Source organism: Diuraphis noxia, unplaced genomic scaffold (assembly GCF_037042655.1).
Source record: "Diuraphis noxia isolate RWA-SAM2 unplaced genomic scaffold, SU_Dnox_SAM2 contig0005, whole genome shotgun sequence".
Taxonomy (NCBI): Eukaryota; Metazoa; Arthropoda; class Insecta; order Hemiptera; family Aphididae; genus Diuraphis; species Diuraphis noxia.
In genome coordinates this window covers 37,877,753-37,898,830 of record NW_028301715.1, presented here as the reverse complement: position 1 = coordinate 37,898,830, position 21,078 = coordinate 37,877,753, and the positions used below count along the sequence as shown (strand labels likewise).

Here is a 21,078-nt window from a genome sequence, read left to right as displayed (position 1 = left end):
CCAGAAAGTCTAATTAGATATTTATGAGTTTTTGAAATTAAATATTTTTAACTTTGATATTCACTCGATTCCTCTTATTTTGTTGTAATCCAGTCAATTCAGAAACCAATAACCGTAGATACATTAAATTAAATTTATATATTTGTTTTATAATTTTCTATACTAGATACAATTTTCAAAATATTTTACTTTTTTGAGCTATTGAATGACGAAAAGATTGAAAATTGAATCTAAGGTTCTTGATATATTGTTACAGTCGTTGAAAAATATTAAAAATGCATAGACACGGTTTTTTTTTTAAAGGCATTTAAAGTTTAAATTTTGAAAAAAATAATCAAATTGAAAATTTACCAATTATTCAGTTGTGAATAATTTATAAACCATTCAATTTTTATAGGCAAGGATTGAAAATCTAAAGTTCCACATAAGTAGTGAATTCTGCAACCAAAAAAAAAAAAAATCTAAAAAATATATATAAACACAGTATACCTATGCCCAAACTTGGATAAAATTACAAATTAAATAATCAATAACAATGATTTTAGTTATATAGTTGTAATTTAAAAATATTATTTGTTAATACTTGAAACATTTATAGTATATTATTATAAACAAATTTGATAATATGTAAATAATATTAATTCATTCTAGGTTCCGTATTTATTAAACTAAAATTTAACACTTTCTTTCACAGTGACCCATTTGTAACCTTCTATACATTAGAGTGTCATCGCACTTACTCGCTTTTTATTTTATTTGTTTTTCATCAACATATTACCTATTATAAACAAATGTACAAAACAGTTTTACGAGTTTTTTTATTGATTATTTAATTATAATAATGTACCAACTTGCGAAGACAACTGGCATACATTTTTTTTATTTTTGGACGATACCTCATTTAGATTAGACAATGTAATGAAATCTTATAAACTAATATTTGAATTATGAGAGAAATTCTTTTATGCCGATACAATTTAAATTAATTTTCTATTTACAAGTTACTATTCATCCCATGATTTTTTCTATTTTTATTTGTTGTAAGGTAGATTTACCTTTAACCCATCTTGATTTATCGGAAATGCTCTTAAAATGTCACTCTTTCTTCAGTCATTTTGATAAATCGTTGCCAGATATTCAGTTGTAGGTTAAACGAGTAATACAATGCGTGACTAAATAACTAAAACTCAGATCTTTCGAAGCACATTTAATAGGGAAAAATATATAATGGAAACTTATAAGGAGAAATAATCTTAGAAAATATTTAATATCTTATATTTTTTTTTTAAATTTATTAGATTATATTTTTATGGATTCTAGAACTTAGAATTCAAACCAAATTTTTAATTTTATTTAAATAGTCAACCACAAAGCCGACCCTTAGAGATAATTGGTTAGATGAGCATAGTTAGTATTTAAACATTTTAATATTATCCTGTTGCCTATTTGAATTATTTCATTAATTTATGATTCTCTCAACAAATCTCCTGTTTGAGTATGGATTTCTCTTTTGATTACTAATATTATAGATTTTCCAAAGTTAACACTGAGCATTCAGTTTGGCTATTTCCATTAATTGGCTCCCTAATTATTTGGTTGTTTCTCAGTTTGTATAACATTTTATTATAATCATCTGCATAACTTAATGTTGAGTAACATAACATGAATTTATTTTTTAAGGAACCTATTTTCCATTAGTTGTGCCGCTGTCTCTCATACCCCGTCATATTAATTAATAATATCACTGTGTGTTTGTGTTTTATACTTAAATCTTTATTTTATAATAATTTTTTTTTTTTAAATAGCCAACATATTTTATTGAAAAACGGTAAATTTTGTTAGTATTAATATAATTTAATATTCGACCCATAGACTTTATAAATCTTCAAACACAACATTTCAAAATTCAAAAATGTTCTCAAGTATTGTTAAAATTTAAAATCTTGTTAAAACTTTGATCTGCTGTGGTTGCTATAATACGTAATGAAAAACAATGTATTCACAAAAGCAAACGTAGTGCCACACATAAGTGTGTTAGGTACGTTTATGCTTCATATGAATATGTTCATTATGAAGCTCATTATTTTCTTGAAGAATAAATACAGATTTACCACGGTAGTTATAATGTGTATAAGTGCATAAAAACATTAATTTATCTGTTGAAATATTCAATGAGAATAAGCTATACACTCGTATAAAAAAACATAGGTACTAGCCACTAGGTATATATAGATGATAATTTTATGAAAAGTCTAAATTTACATAAGTCATATTAATATATGGATAATATAAAGAAAAAAAATTTTATAGACTTAATTTCAATCAATTCAAATTGATAACTTATAAAATAAAGCACAGGTATAAATTTTAAATATTCTTAGTTTCTTTTTTTTTTATTGATAATTTTTTAAATTAAATATATAACAAAATAAAATAAAACAGTTATAAGATTGGGGATTTTATAGGCTTATATTGTTATAGACTATAGTATTCAATATTAATCTTAATTTATAGTGTCTTACTTAGGTTTCTGAAACTAATTATGTATTAAATGTCTAGGTTGATGTTAAACTTATTTCATAGAAGTTTAATATAAATGTGGGTGTAATAAAATGTAATTAGTAATGTAAGCTGACGAATCGCCTTCGCTCAGAATTTTTTTTTCATAAACATTTGTTTATTATTGAATTGAAATTTAACACTTATATTTTATTAATACATTATAGAGTGATTTATTCAATGAGGAGGTACAGTTGACATCTGTTGTACAGCATAGAAGTACCTATAGTTAGCTATTTGTTTAAACTTTGATTTATAAAATCACAAATTCATAAAATATTGCGACTTGTATATTATAATATTTAGGTATTAATATTATTGATAGTAATTTTGTAATTTAAAAGCCCAAATTAAAAATAAATTTCTAAGATTTCAATTTTTATAACATTTTTCAAAAGAACAATTATTAAATTGATTATTATAAATTAAAAGACTTAACTACACATGATGTAATTTTAAATTTATCGTTATTTAAAGGTATGTATGCGTTTTTTTTTACTCTATAGAACAATCAACAAAATATATGTGTATACTGTATAAAGATGTAAGGTATTTTTTATGAAAATAACATAATTTTTATTTCAAATTATGTCTTAGAATATTCCATAAATGATAAATATAATATACTATGTTGCGTATTATAAATTATTTGATGTTAAAATGTATTTTAAAATAAACATGTAAAACATAATGTTAGATTACTAAATCATTTATAAAATACAAATTCAACAAAAATTAAGAAAATATATTTTTAAACATCACAATTCACAATACTATATAAGAAAGCCTTCCTATAAGTCAAGTCGCACTAGGCATATTTATTGTATAAAAAAAAAAATTCACTATAAATTATCATACAAAAAGTTTGATAGGTTTGATGTAGAAAAGTAGTTATATAGTTATCTGTAACATCTGAAAAGTAGTATGTTCGGTGGAAAATTTATGGATTAAATAAAAATCTGCCCATTTAGACAACTTAACCTCTAATTCTGTCGTTGAGTCAGCAAACCTGTTTTCTACTAATTTTCCATCTACATTTAATCTCCCTTCATCTATTTCCAATAACTCTGCTACAACTTATGATGGGCTACCCTTCGAGCTGCCGTCGGACTTGGATATTTCTCATGAAGATGACTTACTATCACCAAATTTTCTAAGTAGCGCCACCTCAATCGGCCCAGATGAAATATCTACTCGTTGCCTGTTTAACTGCTGCCATGCCATTGAATTTCCTCTTTTTTTGCTATTCCGTCGCTCTTTGAACGAAGGTATTTTTCCTGGTGTTAGGAAAATTTGTTCTGTTGCTCCTATTTATAAATTTGGTGATCCATCTAATGTCTAAAACTAACGTTCTATTTCAATCATCCCTCATATCGCTAAAATATTTGAATCACTTGTATAACATAGGATCAAGCCTAGTTTGAACCATATCGTTATTTAAGAACAACACGAGTTCAGGCCTGTTAAGTTCAATATAACTAGTAGTGTTTTATTTACGACGTACATCACTGAATTTTTGGGGTAGAAAAATCAAGTTGACATAATTTACACAGATTTTAGAAAGGCATTTGATACTGTTGATCATCATGGAATTGTTATTAATGAACTACAAGCACTTGGCATCGGGAATCCTCTTCTAACCCGGTTAAAATAATATTTAACCAACAGGAAACAATTTTTTAAACCTTTGAACCTTGGAAAGTGTTATATAATGTCGTTTACTAGAAGTCGCTCTCCCGTTTACCATCCTCATCGCCTACGTGACGTCCTTATTAAAAGGATATTTGTATTTAAGGACCTCGGCATTTACTATTCCTCTTCTTTAAGTTTCGAGCACTACATTCACCACATTAATGTAATTGTTCTTAATGTCCTTTAAGATTTTAGGATTCATTAAATGAGTTTCAAAAACGTTCTCAGCAAATTGCCTTTGCTCGCTTTATTTCTGTCTAGTACGTTCTAAGTTAGAGTATGGTGTCGAAATTTGGCACCCTTATCTAGCCAAGGACTAACTAAGACTGGAAAGGGTCCAAAATAAGTTCCTTTCTTATGCAGTTTTCTTATTACACATTGACCATGCACACGACTATTCACTTGTTCGCTAAGCTTTAAATATCCAAACACTGTCTACCCATCGATTAACTGCTGACATTAATTTTGTTTCATCTTTTATTAATGGTTCCCTTTTGATTCTCCTACTCTACTATTAGTATCAAATTTCGTGTTCCATCCTATTCTACCAAAGAGCACACTCCTCTTTACGTTCCATCCCACTTATCTTCTTATGGTCACAATCACCCTATGCTTCGTATGGTTCGAAATATGTATATTTATGTATCTAATTTTTTATTATCTGTGACCATTTTAAGCTACTTACTTTTGTTAATTATTACATAAGTACTTAACATTGTATATATCTCTGTACTCTTTCTAAATTGCCCATTGGGCGTAAGTTAATTAAAATAAAAATAAATTAAATAAAAATTAAATTACGTATCTCAGAATTATTTTATTATTACTATGTCAACATTTTCATTTTCCAACCCTAAATCGATTAAATTGTCAGTTGATAAAATTATGCGATAGACAATAACTTTTATACTTAATACTTTTCTAAATAACGAGAAAAACAAACTAAAAATTAAGGGAAAAACGGGAAATTTTACAAATCGATTTTAGTTTTTGATGTAACATTAAAACAAATGATCATAGATACATGACATTTTCACCGATTGTTTATATAAGTATATTCTATCCACCGTGCAATTTTCAAAAATTTTCGACCCAAGTTGAACTATTCATAGGCATTTGAAATTTTCGATCATTATTAGTTTTTTTTAAATTAATATTGATAAAAATTTATTTGTTTGGCAGAAAAGCTTGAAAATTTAATACAAGGCTCTTAACATATTGTTACAATAGCAGTTGAAAAATAAAAGAAATCATAGTCACAATTTTTTTTTATAAGCATTCAAAGTTTGAATTTTGACAAAATACGTAAAAATCACAAAATATTTTAAGTTAGAAATTCATAAAAATTTTATTTTTAAATCTAAGATTTGAAAATTTAATACAAGATTCCTTAAAAGTTTTTTAATCTTTATCACAAATAAAAAGTACACCGGAAATTCAAATTAAATTTTTATGAGCATTTGAAATTTAAATTTTTACAATATTGGATTTTCACTTTTAGCGATTTCTTTATTTTGGTGTAACTCTAAAACAAATGACCGCAGATACTTGAAATTTTCACTGAATGTTTATATAGGCATTTTATATATTTGGTAAAATTTTCAAAATTTTCAAAATATTTAAATTTGTTTTAAAACTGTTTACAGACATTTCATTTTTCAACTTTTTTAGTTTTTTTTTCTATAAATATCGATAAAAATGTATGTATTCGGTAGAAAAGCTTGAAAATTTAATACAAGGCTTCTAACACATTGTAACAATAGAAGTTAAAAAATATTAAAAATACATAGGCACGATTTTTTTTATAAGCATTTAAAGTTCAAATTTTGACTAAATACGTAAAAATTACGGCAATGTTCAAATTACCTTAGATAGAAATTCATAAAAAATTTTCTTTTGAATTCTAAGATTTGAAAATTTAATGCAAGACTCCTAACATATTTTTATAATAGCAGTTGAAAAATAAAAGAAATTCATTGTCACAATTTTTTTTTATAAGCATTCAAATTTTGAATTTTAGACAACATACGTAAAAATCACGAAAATGCATTAAAAATTTTCCTTTTATATCTTAGAATTTAAATTTAAAATTTTTTATAATGCTCCTGATATATTTTTACAATAGCAGGTGAAAAATAAAAGAAATATATAGTCACAATTTTTTTTTACAAGCATTCAAAGTTTGAATTTTGACAACATGTGTAAAAATCACGAAAATTCGCAAATTATTTTAAATTAGAAATTCATAAAAAATTTTCTTTTTAAATCTAAGATTTGAAAATTTTTAATTATTTATAATATATTCTAGACAGATAAACCGTCTTCGCTCAGAATCGTTTATCGTATACAATGATATAATATCATTGGATTCAAATTTAATTCCATCCATTACAGTAACCCACTTGTAACCTACTGTACAGCAGAGCGACATCCACGACTTACCCGCCTTTTTTATTTTTTGTTCTTCAAATAGTTCATCAATCTGTTCATCGATTCTTTCTCATTAATTGAAATACAATAACAATTATAGTTTTGTCTATGGATTTTTGAAGTTGTTAACCTATGAATCATAATTCGTTAAACCTTCAATGCGACTTTGATTTTATTATAATATATTTATATATAGGTTAGTCGATGTTGCGCTTGTTTCGTGAAATTTAGGTTAAAAAATCATTGATAAATGGTTGACTTTTACATGTTTTCATATAAAATTGGTTCAATTTATTGTAACTATCGTCTATTACAAATTATAATTTGGAATGTACAGCTTTTAGTTAGGTCATTAATGTTAAAAAAGTAAATAAACCACTGTTGGCATGCCGCATTCGCTAGTTACTGATTGTAAGACAAACTAGTACAGATGTTGAAAAATATCGTTATTTTTCAAACAGAGATAGATGTTAAAATAGTTTTTTCAATGCTATACCAGTAATTTATCACTCTATGACCTTAAAGTAAAAATTATTTGTTCGTAATGTCTTTAATGCTGGTGAAGAAGTTTTTTTATGTCAGCTTTGACAAATCGGTTCATATCATTAATAAATTCACCAACCCATCCTGTAATACAATTCTTGGATTTATGATATTTCTATAGAAAAATCTCATTAAACATCACGAATAATTTCGTCAAAAAATGGTTGTTGACAGAATATACTGATAAATAAATTTTGATGTTGAAAGCAATATTGTCATAATCTCATAATTGTGAATAAATATTATAGAATAAGTAGTATGTAATATTTGGATATCAAAGATATGAATTTAAAAGGTAACGGTCACTTTATACGGTCCATTGTTTAAATTGCATAACGCGGATACTTTGTTCGGTTAGGTAAAAATTTAGATTACAGAAGGTAGACAGTTTGTATATAGTTATAAATAAGTGTTAAGTATGTATATATATTGTAAATTATTAAAATGTAAAAATTAAATATAAAAAAGTCAATTTCTTAAAAACTTCATAAAATATAGTATATCACTATAAAATAATATAATTAAAACTGTGTACAATGTCAATGAAGTAATTATTTTGCACTCTTTGGAAATCTGTTAATTTTCTTTATACAATTTTGCTAATCCATGTTGCTGAATTTGTGGCCATATTATAGACGGGTGATATACGATTGCGACGATAAACACAAACGATAAGGTACAAGCAATATCACGCTTGGGAATTACATGTATATTTAGAATGTATAAGATACTTTAGATACTTAGATTTACCAAATAATATTTAAACTTAATAACATTTTTAATAAAATTGTATATAATATATAGTATATACATATATATATACTTTAAAACTATATAATATATTATAATAGTACAAAGTGTTCGCGCGTTTGAGACTTTTAATGCTCAACCGTACAAGTGACCTAGAACATTAAAATATATGTTTTAGTAGGTTGTTAAATTTTACAGTAATTTACGTATAGTTTTTTTTTTTAATCAATTTTTAAATAAATCGTTCAGTTTAAATTTCGATCTTACTAAATACTTTAATATGCAAATGAGTTTAATATTCAATTAAAGAGATTGGTTATAATAGTCATTATGAGATGGATGCCCAAGTGAAAACAATAAAGTTATATGAATAATATTATTATTCCTTTAGATTTTTTTTTGTGATTTAGTTTTTGAATAAGTATTAGGTATAAGTTTCAAATTGTATTATAAATATAACATAACATACTTTGTTATTATTGTATTATTACAGAATTTTTTAGAATACGATCGAATATTTTGTGTCTATGGCAAAACGAAATTTCTCTGCATGCATAGTATATAATATCAATCATATAGTTTTGTCTCAAAAGACCCTCTTATACATGAAAAGTTAATTTTGATTATTAAATAACGGTCGAAAAATAATGAATAGTTTCAAAGTTATTAATGGTACTGTGAAACGTGTTGTTAAGTTAATAAAACACTAGAATAATAGCTAATGGGAAAAACTAAGGTCAACAATTATACTGCAAAAGTTGTAAAACAACGATGAAAAGGCATAATAAAAGTAGGTACTTATATCAATGGTATACTTTGTACGATAAGTTTTTCCGTTTTTTGAATTAGGTATTAATAATATATATAAATATATAATGGATAAAACGTACATAAAGTTTGTATAATATTGAAAAATTTATCTTATGAATAATAAAAAATAACAATTTTTACTTGCTACTTGCATCAAGTAGTTTATAGAAAAAAAGTATAATCTAACTTATAACGTGCAGTGGACGTTCAGTTATTTTTTTTATTTATGTTATAATACTGTGTTTCTATCTAGACATAACAAATAATGGCAAAATTAAATAAAATACGAGTTTTCTGATGTATATGAGATGTTTGAGGTAGGGTATCTGTTGAAACTTGTTTACTTTTCTAACCAAGTTCAATATTACTAAATAGATGTTGTATGTAAATATAAGAATGTTTGAAATCATGGTTGTGATCAACATTTTAATCGATACTCGTGTTTTAGCATTTTCGTTTTTATATTGGTTAGGTTAGGTTTGTAGTTGAGTGGTACAGTCCAAAAATTTTTTTGAAATAACTCATATTATTGAATTAAGTAACCAAGTATTTTATTCATACTTGGTATTTAATACAAAGTATTCAAAAGTAATATTGGTCGATCTAATTATATTTAGTAATTATTAAATTGACTTTTTTATTTATTTGTATTTTATATTTTTTTGCAAATTAATTTTTAAGGCAGTAAACAATCAAAGTAGACATTTTAAAATAAAATCATTGAAAAACGTAATTTATATTTTTTTTAATTGTAATATTTCAATAGGTATTTGATTATTTTGTGGGTAAAATAAATTGTAAATAAATCATTTGATCGTAAACATTTTCAATTCTTGGGTTTTAATTAGGTTTTGTAAATATCGTTTTTGTCTTATTCGTATTAACAATTTATATTGTTGTAAAAAAAACAAAATTGTTAACCATTATTATTGCCTTTTATATTCCTCTTAGATATTTAGTTGAGTATTTATTTTTCAATTTTTTTTTTTTGGATAAAGTGCAATTGTGGAATCAACTATGATTTAATTAACAATAATGTATGATGAATATTGTATTAACTATAAATCTTAGATGTAATTTATTTACTCAACTTGTTAAACACTTTTTTTTTTAAATTTTTTATTAGAGAATATACAATCTGTACTCAAAGGCATAATAAGATTATCTATGTGCTACAACAGTTAATAAAAACACGAATTGAGTGAGGGATGAAATCATCCAGTGATTGCACTTCCTCTTGTTAAACTCAACCTTTATCTTGTAATTCATAGATAACTGTTTGATCATTTTAATCATTAATGTAATATTTATGATTTATTTAAACATTAAATTACTTTAATTGAAATTAATAGGTAATAATGTCATAAAAAGCCGTAAAGGACATTTATTTCAACTACTTATCACTATAAATTTAATTGTGTTACTAATAGATTAATAGTATCGTGTGTCACTGAGGCATTTATAAGGTACGCATAGACTAATAGTAAAAGATTAAATTATTAAATCATATTATTATTTTGAAATGATAACACATAATGCCTACTGTGCCATTAATATTGAATACATTTTTTTTCAAGACTTGTTGATAATTTTACAAAGTGTTTCTTAATAAGTCGACAGGGATGTAAAATGTTATATTTATAATATGTATGTGTGTGTGTTTTTAACTTTTGAAATTTTTCTCTTAGGGTTGAAGGGTTTGAATCATTTTAGAAAACAAACACCAGTAATTTGGTATAATTTTAATTTCGGTATGGTTGGTAACGATAAATAATTTGAAAAGCTTACAAAATACAAGAGGAACACTTGAGATTCAATATTGTTTGCCTCAGTCATATCAGATAATGGAATATAATATAAGGGATAATATAATATGTGGTTCCAGCGGATTACCGGCTAAACAAAGGCTAGAAGTGAACACTGAACGTATACTGTATTATCGCAAACGGGCATACATAACGTATCCGTAGAAATTTAGGGCACGGAAAAAAAAACAAATCGCTGAGGAACGTAATAATAAAAAGGAATAACAATCCGCGGCGAACAATACATATAGCTGAATCGGACGGAAAATAGAAAGGTAAAACCTAATGGACTATCACAATATAGCTTTACACGTGACCGTATAATGGTCGAGTTGGAAAATGACCGAATATACGCTGATGGACGCTATTAGGCGTGCATCGTGAGTCTTGACAGTTATCCCTTAAACCAAAGCTATATTTTTCTGTAAACAAGTGGCGCCATATGAAATGACGATCATATTATTATTTTAATGGTGTTTGAAAATGATTTAAGCGTAGTTCTCATTGTAATATTATATATTATATAATATTATTAATGTTGAAATATCGAGGTTTGAAATCATTTACCAATCTATAATATGATGTATGGGTAGGTAATTACTTTATTTTTGAAACGCACACAATTATTTTTATACTGCCCCGTACATATGATATAATATTTCCGAGATTTAATATAAATAGGTACAAGATATGTATAGATTTAGAACATTTATAATTTCGTTATGCGTATATTCTTGTTTTAAGACCATTATTCTGTTTTTTTGTTATCGTTATGTCTGAAAAATGCAGGAATTAAACCGGGATTTTTTTGTTTTAATTTTAATTAATATTTGATCAAAGACAACAATTCTTGAATTCCTTTTTTTATAGTTTATATAGTCTAAAACAATTCTTAGGAATTTATAAATTTGTATTTGTAGTTTTACGTTTAAATAAATAATTTAATTACCTATCTACATTGATACAATTATTTCATATTTGTTTTAATTATTACTTCGATATTAGCGTATGCATATGATTATTTTATATAATAACTAAGTATAATTAGTTCATAACGTTTACTGAAATAATTATAATAATTTTAAAAACTTTACTTTCTTTTAAAATTATTTTATGTAAATTGTTTTATAATGTATTTATACATTCAATAATAAATATAGGTAAGGTGTCATATTATTCTGTGACCAATATGCAATTTTCGAAATTTATAATTTGATTTGATTTATAAACATTGCAATATTATTACAGGATAGTTGAAGTTAAAGTCAAAACTAGTATACTAGTCTAATAAATAGACTAACATTTTATATGGTATAATCCAATATTGTCAGTTTAGTTAGATGAAGGTTACACATGTTTTGCTTAGTTAAAATTTCATCCCAACTGTATATTAAATTTGGTTATAAGTATTTTATAAACGCATGTAGGTATCTGTTAATCGACATACATAACAATATTTATTTTTATTTTTTAAATAAAAAATAAAATACGAGTTATATATACTAGGTAGTTGTTAGTTTTATTGTTCGTAACTTATAAATTATTTATATTTTATCCGTTTATTTACCTTTATAACCTATGTGTAATACATATTTTATATTATAATATATGACTCGCATCATATTTGTCAATTAATTTATTGAAAGTAGGGAATTAAATTTAAAATAATGCTTTAAATGCCCAAAAAAGTAGGCAAGTATGATATAAAAAAAATATAACTTTATTTTATTTTCAGTTGATGATGGCTGATTATCAATATGGATTGTCTAATATCCAGGACAATCATATTTTACATCAAGTTATTGCTAAACGAAGAAAAATGTGTGAATCCATCATAGATGACCCACCAAGTGAGTTTTTCCCGTAAACGTTTTTTTTTAAAATAAAACTTAAAGATTAATAAACTATGTTATCATATACGATAGATACGATGTCTTTTAGAGATAAAAAACAAATTCATATTTCATTCTAATGAAAATGATTATAATATTAATATATCGAATTTATCATTCATTGCATAGCAATGTCTATATACTCGTGTGATATGACCCTTTCAAATCTAATTAGCTTATGCACAATTTGTATTATAATAAATAAATATTTTAAAAGAAGGAGTAAAGTAGCTTATCACTCTGCTGTATAGTTGTAGATGTCGAGTGTACCTCGTAATTTATTGATCAACTGCAATATCACTGCAATTTATACGATAAATTTTGATTTAATAATACGAAAAACGATTCAGAACGAAATTACATTGGTAATACATTTGTTGGATTAATCAATTTCAATTATATTATATTTATTTTATTAATTAATTTTAATTATATAATATTAATTTTATTTATTTATTTCAATTATCCAAATAATATATTATATTTATATCATATATCATATTTTATCAAGATTTAAGTCAAAATTGAGTTACCGCAGAACGGTGAAAATATCATAAATTAATCAAAATGTTTTGAAAATTTCAGTCTATATCTTTATAAAATATAATTATAAACCTACGTTAAAGTCCCCACCAATAAATATTTTTGATTTACAACAAAATCGTGTAACTATTAATGATGTATATTTAAATGGTTTATTTTCTTAAACTATCTCTGCCATAATCTTAAGTAAACTGTATGCTAAAATTTAATTTAAATTATAATGGACTAGCACCAAAATTACTATTTTTGAATGAAAGTGGCCCTTTTTATATTGATATTAAAGGAAAAAAAACGAAAAAACAAAATACCTAAAAAGGTATATAGCTGAAAAATATCCCTTTTTGTCTTTTCCAATAAAAATACTAGAAACTTTTTAATTTTGACTTATCACTAAATAATAACTAGATTCATTTTTCTGCTAAAAACATAATGGGTTAAAAATCAACATATTTTTTCAAATTTAAAAAGTATCTTCAAACACACAAAAAACAACATCATCATAAAAACAATACATTCATTACTTTCCTCAGAATATAAAAAAATATCAATATTGCATCAGTATATTGGTCGCTCCGCTTATTAAAATCTAAAATGTGTGATGAAATGATAGTGAGGTGATAACGAGTTTTGAGTTGGTACTTAAATAAATTTGTGATGGGTTTCAAACGAACTAACGTGACAAGACGTATAATGTTTGAGACAACTTAAGTCTATATTGGCCTCTTTTAAAATGTTTTGTTCTATTCTTTTTAAACAGGTTACTGTGTGTAACTAATATATACAATATTTTTGATATTTTTTAAAAAGTTCTCGTGGTTTTGTAACTGTCTTATTATGTAATATTCTAGGATGAAACTAATTTGACATGATAAATTATTCGCTCATCGTTCACGTGGAAAATAGGGACATGTGTAATAATTTTAATGTATAAACGTATAGTTCATCAAAGATTAAAGTGTTGGTACAATAGTAGAAATGGTGTTCTAATTGTTGATGTGATGGATCAAACAAATCATATGGTTTTTGGCTATGTTCGATTATAAGAAAAAAATAGATATATTTATCATTATTAATTAGTTTGTTAAATTTTAGTTTAAAATAATATTAAATAGTATTTAAAGAAAACTATAGGTAGGTATTTTTTATTTTCAACAATATTATTTTAGATTTGTTTTTTATAATTTATTTATTTTTCTCTAGTATTAAATTATGTAATAAGAATATTAAATAAAACTGTTTTGTTTGTATAATTTATATAATTTCAAATAATACCGCTAAGTTTAGAAAATGTTTGCGCATTTTAAAAAAAATATAATATAAACCAAATTAAAATTCCTTTAACCTTAAATTACATTTAAAGTATAAGATTGCTATTTTATACATAGATTGTTTATGTAGGTAGTTTAAATGTTCTTCTATAGTCTGGATTAATGTATAGGATCCTGTTAAATTGAAATTTACCTGTTATAAAATGTTCCGTAGGTGGTTACCACAATATTATGTGCATATTTTAAACGACAAACTTTCGAAAAACATACACGAACTTAATATTATTTAGTCATTTTTTCAGAATATAACAAACTATATTTTTTAAATTTAGTTTCACATTTCACTAAGGTTTTTATTAGAAGTACGTCAATTAATTATTGATACGTCAATAAGTTTTTTTATCAGCGAAAAGGTAAAAGAAAATCGAAAATTTCACAAAAATATACTATATAATTAAATTATATATTTTTTATTATTCGTATGGAAACCATAACCATATCGAGTTAAACATACAAACGAAGTACCTAATCAATATAAGTTTAAATTTTTAAATACATATACGAGTAGTTTATTTTGCAAACTGTTTATGTATAGTATAAACAAAACTTAAATTCGATTATTTTAACATGATATATTATAATATGTTTATTAAATACTTACTTGGTACCTTTTTAAAAATTATCAAGTTATTTTAATATCAGGTAGTGATGTACTTTTAAGTATTAGATTGAAACACAGAACACACTTGAAGAGCTGAATGTAATGTAATTACTAATTATATTTATTAAATAGGATCGTATTTAAGAATTTTACTATAGATCTCAAATTAAAGATAGTTATATCCCAATTCGATGTTTACTAATATCGCATATATATATATTTTATTATTATTAATACATTTATTTATTATAAGTTATAATAATGAGTGGAATAGTTCATCATATAATACGACAAAAGATATTTTTGTTGTGTTTTTATCACCCACAAGTATTTTACGGTTTCGTTTGATTATTAAAAAAAACTATTAATTAAAATATTTCATAACTGGATTGGTTAGTAATAGTATTGTATCACTTTAATTAAATGGGCATCAATAATTTATTATTATTTTGAAACAGAAAAAAAAATGCTTTTATCAAAGTATGTTGAATATAATTTTATGTTATTGAATTTCAGTATGTGGTTATTTATTATTTACAAAAATATATGAAATTAAATTGAATTGATTTTAAAATGTTGTATATCTATCTCCATTAAATTTATCGATAATAATTATGCATGATAAATAAAATATGAACATTAAATTTTAAATTTTTATCATTTGAATTGATAAATGTTAATGTAATCTCCAATAAATTATTAAAAAATGTCAACTGTCATACATACAGTTAATAATATTTATTCACACTAAACATTAAATTTTTAATGATTATGATGGATACGAAGCACACATAAGTTGTTTAAGATATTATGAAAAAGGTAGCAAATTGACGTTCAAGTAAAGTTAATTAATTATGATTGTTGATAATGTCCAATATCTACATTTTTAAAATTCCTATGTTTTAATGTTTTAATTATGAATCTTATGTTAGATAGTGACATAGAAAGTGAAATATTTATTAAATTCTATACAAATGTATCAACTATAAAGTATAAATCATGTGGTATTAATCGCACTCTAATAAGTTAATGTTTTTTATTACCGTGTTTTATAAGTGCTTAAAAATGATATTTGTCTTTTGCCTTTTATTTTAAGTTTTTAATAATTGTATGGTTGTAAAATTGTTCCTATACTTATTTCTTATAAAAATGAAATTGTCGCTGTTCTGGAAATAAACTTTTTGAGTATTGTAGTCCAGGGGTAGAAATGTTTTCTTTTTTCTGTTATCGAAAATCATCTGTTTGTATTGCGCTTATATATTGATAATAATATAATTTGAGTTTGACTAATACTGCTAGATTATGCCATAATCATTACATCGGTGCTCCAACATCAATAGAGTTGAAAAACTAACAGCATTGTTGATTATCGGAAAAGTTATTGAAAACACTTTGAATTCATAGAAAAAATAAAATATACTTTGAATAAATAAATAAACAATATCAAAATCTGTTAGTTCATCATCACGATAATTCAACACGAACAATGATTTAAAAATATTTATTTCAAGAAAGAGTATAATGTGGAGAATGTTATTGATATTTTATATTAATAAAATTTATGTTTACCTGTAGGTACATAAAATCGATAGGTATTCAGTTATAAATAAACCATTACATCTGTTTAGTTCTATATGGAGTTTGAACTACGGGTAGCTAACCTAACCTACTTAAGCTTTTGTTTAAAAAATGCCAAGAAAAAAATAATATTCAATATTTTAGCATTTTAAATCAATTTATTGTATTTGCAGTATATTTTACATAGATATGCAGTAATATATTTTGACATGTTTATTTGTAGATAAAACTACTACATAAGTATGAAGATACATATGTCATACGTACATATTTCAAATGCAATTCATTATACTAATCCATTATACTTGTAGTGAATTTAGTTAGCTTGGTTATAATATTTTTATGTTCGAAACAAGTTTAATTCCATCAATGTTTTTTTTAGCTTTAAAGGGTCGTATTTTTTTAGTGAGGACAAGTTGAATACGGCTAAAAATACAAGCTCAATAAAATAATTTTTATGGCGATAATGTAATTTTGGTGGTTTTCAAAATATTCATTTTCCACTTGCTTTTATTTTATACACATTATGTAGGTATACATTTTTTTTCCAACATATATTAATAAATTTTATTTTTCTAGTCAAATTGGTATAACAAAGTGTTTTTAATATTTCAAAATAATTTTAAAATTACGCTAAATATTTAAAAAAAAAATTATTTTCAAAATTTACCTTTTCTATTTAATTAATTGTGAATGCACAATCACTTCAACATATTACTGCTTGATATACGTACCTAATTCATTTAAAATAATTGCTTGTTATTACTAAGTGTTACATTGTGTTGGATTTTACGCATTTAGTTTCATCTGTGTCACACGCGAGCGAAAATAATATTGTGTATAAATTACTTCAAGTTTCAACTAATTTCTATACTTGTATAGTATATTTTTTTATGGTATATGAAATTAGTAAGGGAATTTTGCAATATTATATTATTATATCATGGGTACGAAAAGAATTATTTTTGGCTCACTAATAATAATTATAATAATAATACATTTGGTACCTAACTGCCTATTACACAATAATATCTTACTGTGATTGGATTTAAATAAATCGTACTAAATTGCATTAACGATAGTTTAAAAAAAATGTATATAATGGCATAAATATATTTAGAAGTTAACTAAAAACATGGAATAAGAACTTTTATAATATTTTTTTTAACAATCTATACTATCATATGATTAGCTATTTAATTATTTTTTAAACAGTGATGACTGATTACTATGAATACAAAATATCAGTATCTCCTTAAATGTGTATAAAAGAATTGACTGTATAATATAATAATATACCTCCAGAGAATATATCTAAGAGAACTCCAAACCCAAATTTTGGTTTGTATCCCTCTTACAAACCCACAAAACTTAGCGCATTTGCGTACATAAGAATCAATTTTATGTTGTTAGCTTTAATATAAGAGTGAATTAATCTGTTATCAAATTTGAAGGTGACAATATTACCTAGGATATTTCATTGGTTTTTAATGATATTGAAAATTTAAGCATTATAAACGTATTTTAAAATTATGGTATTTTAAATATCATTAAAACCTATGAGATATCTATAGATCTAAGGTTACATAAATGAACCATGAAAGAACGTTATCTGGCTCACAGCCAAAAAGAAATGTATCTATTAAGTTATTATTATTATTATTGTTTTTTTTTGATGTTGAATTAAATACATTAACCATAATTTAATTTAATTTTTAGATTCTGAGCGGAGTGATGAATGTATTGATTTTACAATGATCTGTGTTTTTTTGTTTTTATGTACTCGATAATTAGCCGAAAATAAATAGTGCATCGATTTTCAACTTTTATGTATTTTCTTATGTGAAAATGAATTTAGTTGGTGCTTTTGAGAGATACAAATTGCAAATCCTCAATAGTTTTCAAAATCATTAGGAAAAAAAAAATTAAGTTAAGTAAATTTTTTAAACAATCGATTAGGTTTAATTGATGAATTTAAATACGAATAATCATTGATAGGTAATTGATTTTTTACGATTATCTTGTTTATATTAGTATTTTCTATACATGATAACATTTTTATAATATTTTGACTCTTTTTACATGCATTTATACGAATAAGAAATATGAAATTTTAATTATTATTATTATTTTTTTTTTAATGATAGAAAAAATATTTTTGTGAAAAATTAATATAAAGTTACTAAGTTACTTTTAAGTAATTAATACTGTTAAACATAAAATTTAAAAATTAAATAAGTATAAGTTTTCTTAAATAGATATTTTAAGTTAAAATTTGGTCAAAATTAGATAATATTTAAACGAAGATAAACGATTTAAGTAATTTTTTTAATTAATAAATAATATTCATGGATACCTACTTGAAACTTTTAAATGGTTAGCTATTGGGAGAGTTTAAAATCTCGTTCTAGATAATTTGAATCAAAATGTACAAGTTACTTATATTGTATAATCAGTTACATATTAAATTGTGATAATTTTTTTTTTATTAGTCATTTTAATATATATTTTTGTTTTGTGTAAGAACATTTTTTTGTATTATTTACGATATTTACAGTATTATAGTTCATTGTATACGACGTAGTTAATAAAGGTGACGGCGAGCAAAGTATAAATTATATGCACTATAATATGAATGGTGTACAATTCAAAATTACTCACTATAAAAGGGTAGTAGAATATTAAATTGCAAATAAATAAATAAATTTCTAAAGCTTACCATCTTAACAGTTGTTAACACTATTTATTTAAAAAAAGTAATGCTAAATAAAGAAATAAATAAAATTATTAATGAAAAAAGTAGTTAAATTAAATTAAATTGTATAAACATTATACATAAATAACATTTTTACGCTTTTCGTGAGCCATTAAAGCTATATAAATTAGGTGTGAAAAAACCTGTGTTTTAAATCTTATAATTTTAAATTATCTGTCTTATTATTATTATTTTTTTTGTAACAAAACAGAATTAAAAAAATAATACTATTTTGATTGTGCAGAAGTTTTTAGTTTTCGATTGATTTTTGTTTGTGTGAATAAGGGTTTTTTTATATTTTCCATCGACCATCGTTTAAAAGCACTAACGATTTTCAATCATAATATTCAATGTTTATATAAATTTATAAAAATGATAATATTATAATGGGACCCATTTTAAATTATAATAATCCTTTGATTACGTTGTTACCCGTCTTTATAAAATAGTAAATCATTTTTACACCCATAGGTACAATTGACTAAAATTTTATGATAATCAGCGGCGTGAGTTATATTGCGTGTTGTATGTTTTGTTGACGTTTGATATTATATTCTGTTATATTTACTAAGCTAATACCAATGTTATTCAAAATGTTATGATTACGTACGAAAATAAACTGCGCCACTCCAATATTTGTGCGTTTGTATTTTGTTTTTATCGGCTATATAGTATTTATATGTTTGAAGTGATTTGGCGATTACACATAATATTATCTAGTCCAGAATTTATGGCCAAACAGTTAATAAGAACGACTGGCGCCAACGGCGGTTGGCGTTTCATGTCTGGAAATTTGCAATTCGTTCGAAATATATTATACTTGTATTATAATATATTTATGTACGTTTAAATAAAGAGAATTGATATTTAAACAGTACCATCAAACATTTCCGTCGTAACAGAATTATTACTCGCACATTATAATACGGTGCAGAGAGGGATGCTGTAGAGTTATCTACTTAATTCATTGGACATAAATGGATTGTCACAGAATCGATTGTTTTGGTATAAAACGACACGAGTTTATTATAAAAATGTTCACGTAGTATAGTATAGTGGTGGTTATATAAATCGATCAGGTAAAAAGAATCGTATCTATCTTGAACTTCTGAAACCGACTGTAGGTTGCGTCCTAGGAATTTGCGCCTGTCAATCGGATCCACTTGGTCGATTGCGGAAAACTGTGGAAAACACCAGCTAGTGACATTTAAAATTTTTCAAAAAGTCTTATCTGGTTGTTTTGTCGTAGTTTTCGAAAAATTCCGACTAATTTTGGGCATTGCATTACGCCATTAAACCAATTTTTTTTTTCAACGTAGTGGTGTCGTCCTTGTAACTTCTATTCACATTCCATTACTGGGAGTGTCTCACACCATGTACCACACCATACATTTAGGCAATTAGGATTACCAGCTCAACTTCAATAACGATAACATTAACCCTTATTCACCTCCTCTCGTGAGCTGTCGTCTCAACAACTCGCGATTTTGAGAATATTAGATTACGCCCCCCCTCCTCCTCTTACCACAAAATACAATTGACGTTAAATGCATGTGCAGAACAAACTAGGCCTTGGGGTGATGTAAACTTTGTGCTACGAATACTCTGCACAGGTAAACACTAAAAACAACCGCTCTAAGTTATCGTTTTGAACTGATTTCATCTGGCGAAACCTTTTTCCTCTATATTAAAATACATACACAATCTTCACATCGTTCGATAGAAAAACAGGTTCCACGGTCATACCCAAAATGACGTTTATTTCGATAAATGTATACACTATTATAATTGC

The 21,078-nt window shown here is 24.7% G+C and overlaps 1 protein-coding gene across 4 annotated transcripts in view; it reads left to right on the top strand.

The window, feature by feature from the left end:
- LOC107173724 (calcitonin gene-related peptide type 1 receptor-like) overlaps positions 1-21,078 on the top strand; it is a 73,108-nt gene that overhangs the window by 8,803 nt on the left and 43,227 nt on the right. For 3 of the 4 annotated variants that reach the window (XM_089228779.1, XM_089228780.1, XM_089228781.1), the window contains one exon: positions 12,325-12,439. In XM_089228779.1, the coding sequence (XP_089084905.1) occupies positions 12,325-12,439 (115 nt within the window). Of the gene's footprint in view, positions 1-10,750; positions 10,865-12,324; positions 12,440-21,078 lie in introns of those variants that run through there. The other variant, XM_089228782.1, reaches the window with a different exon arrangement.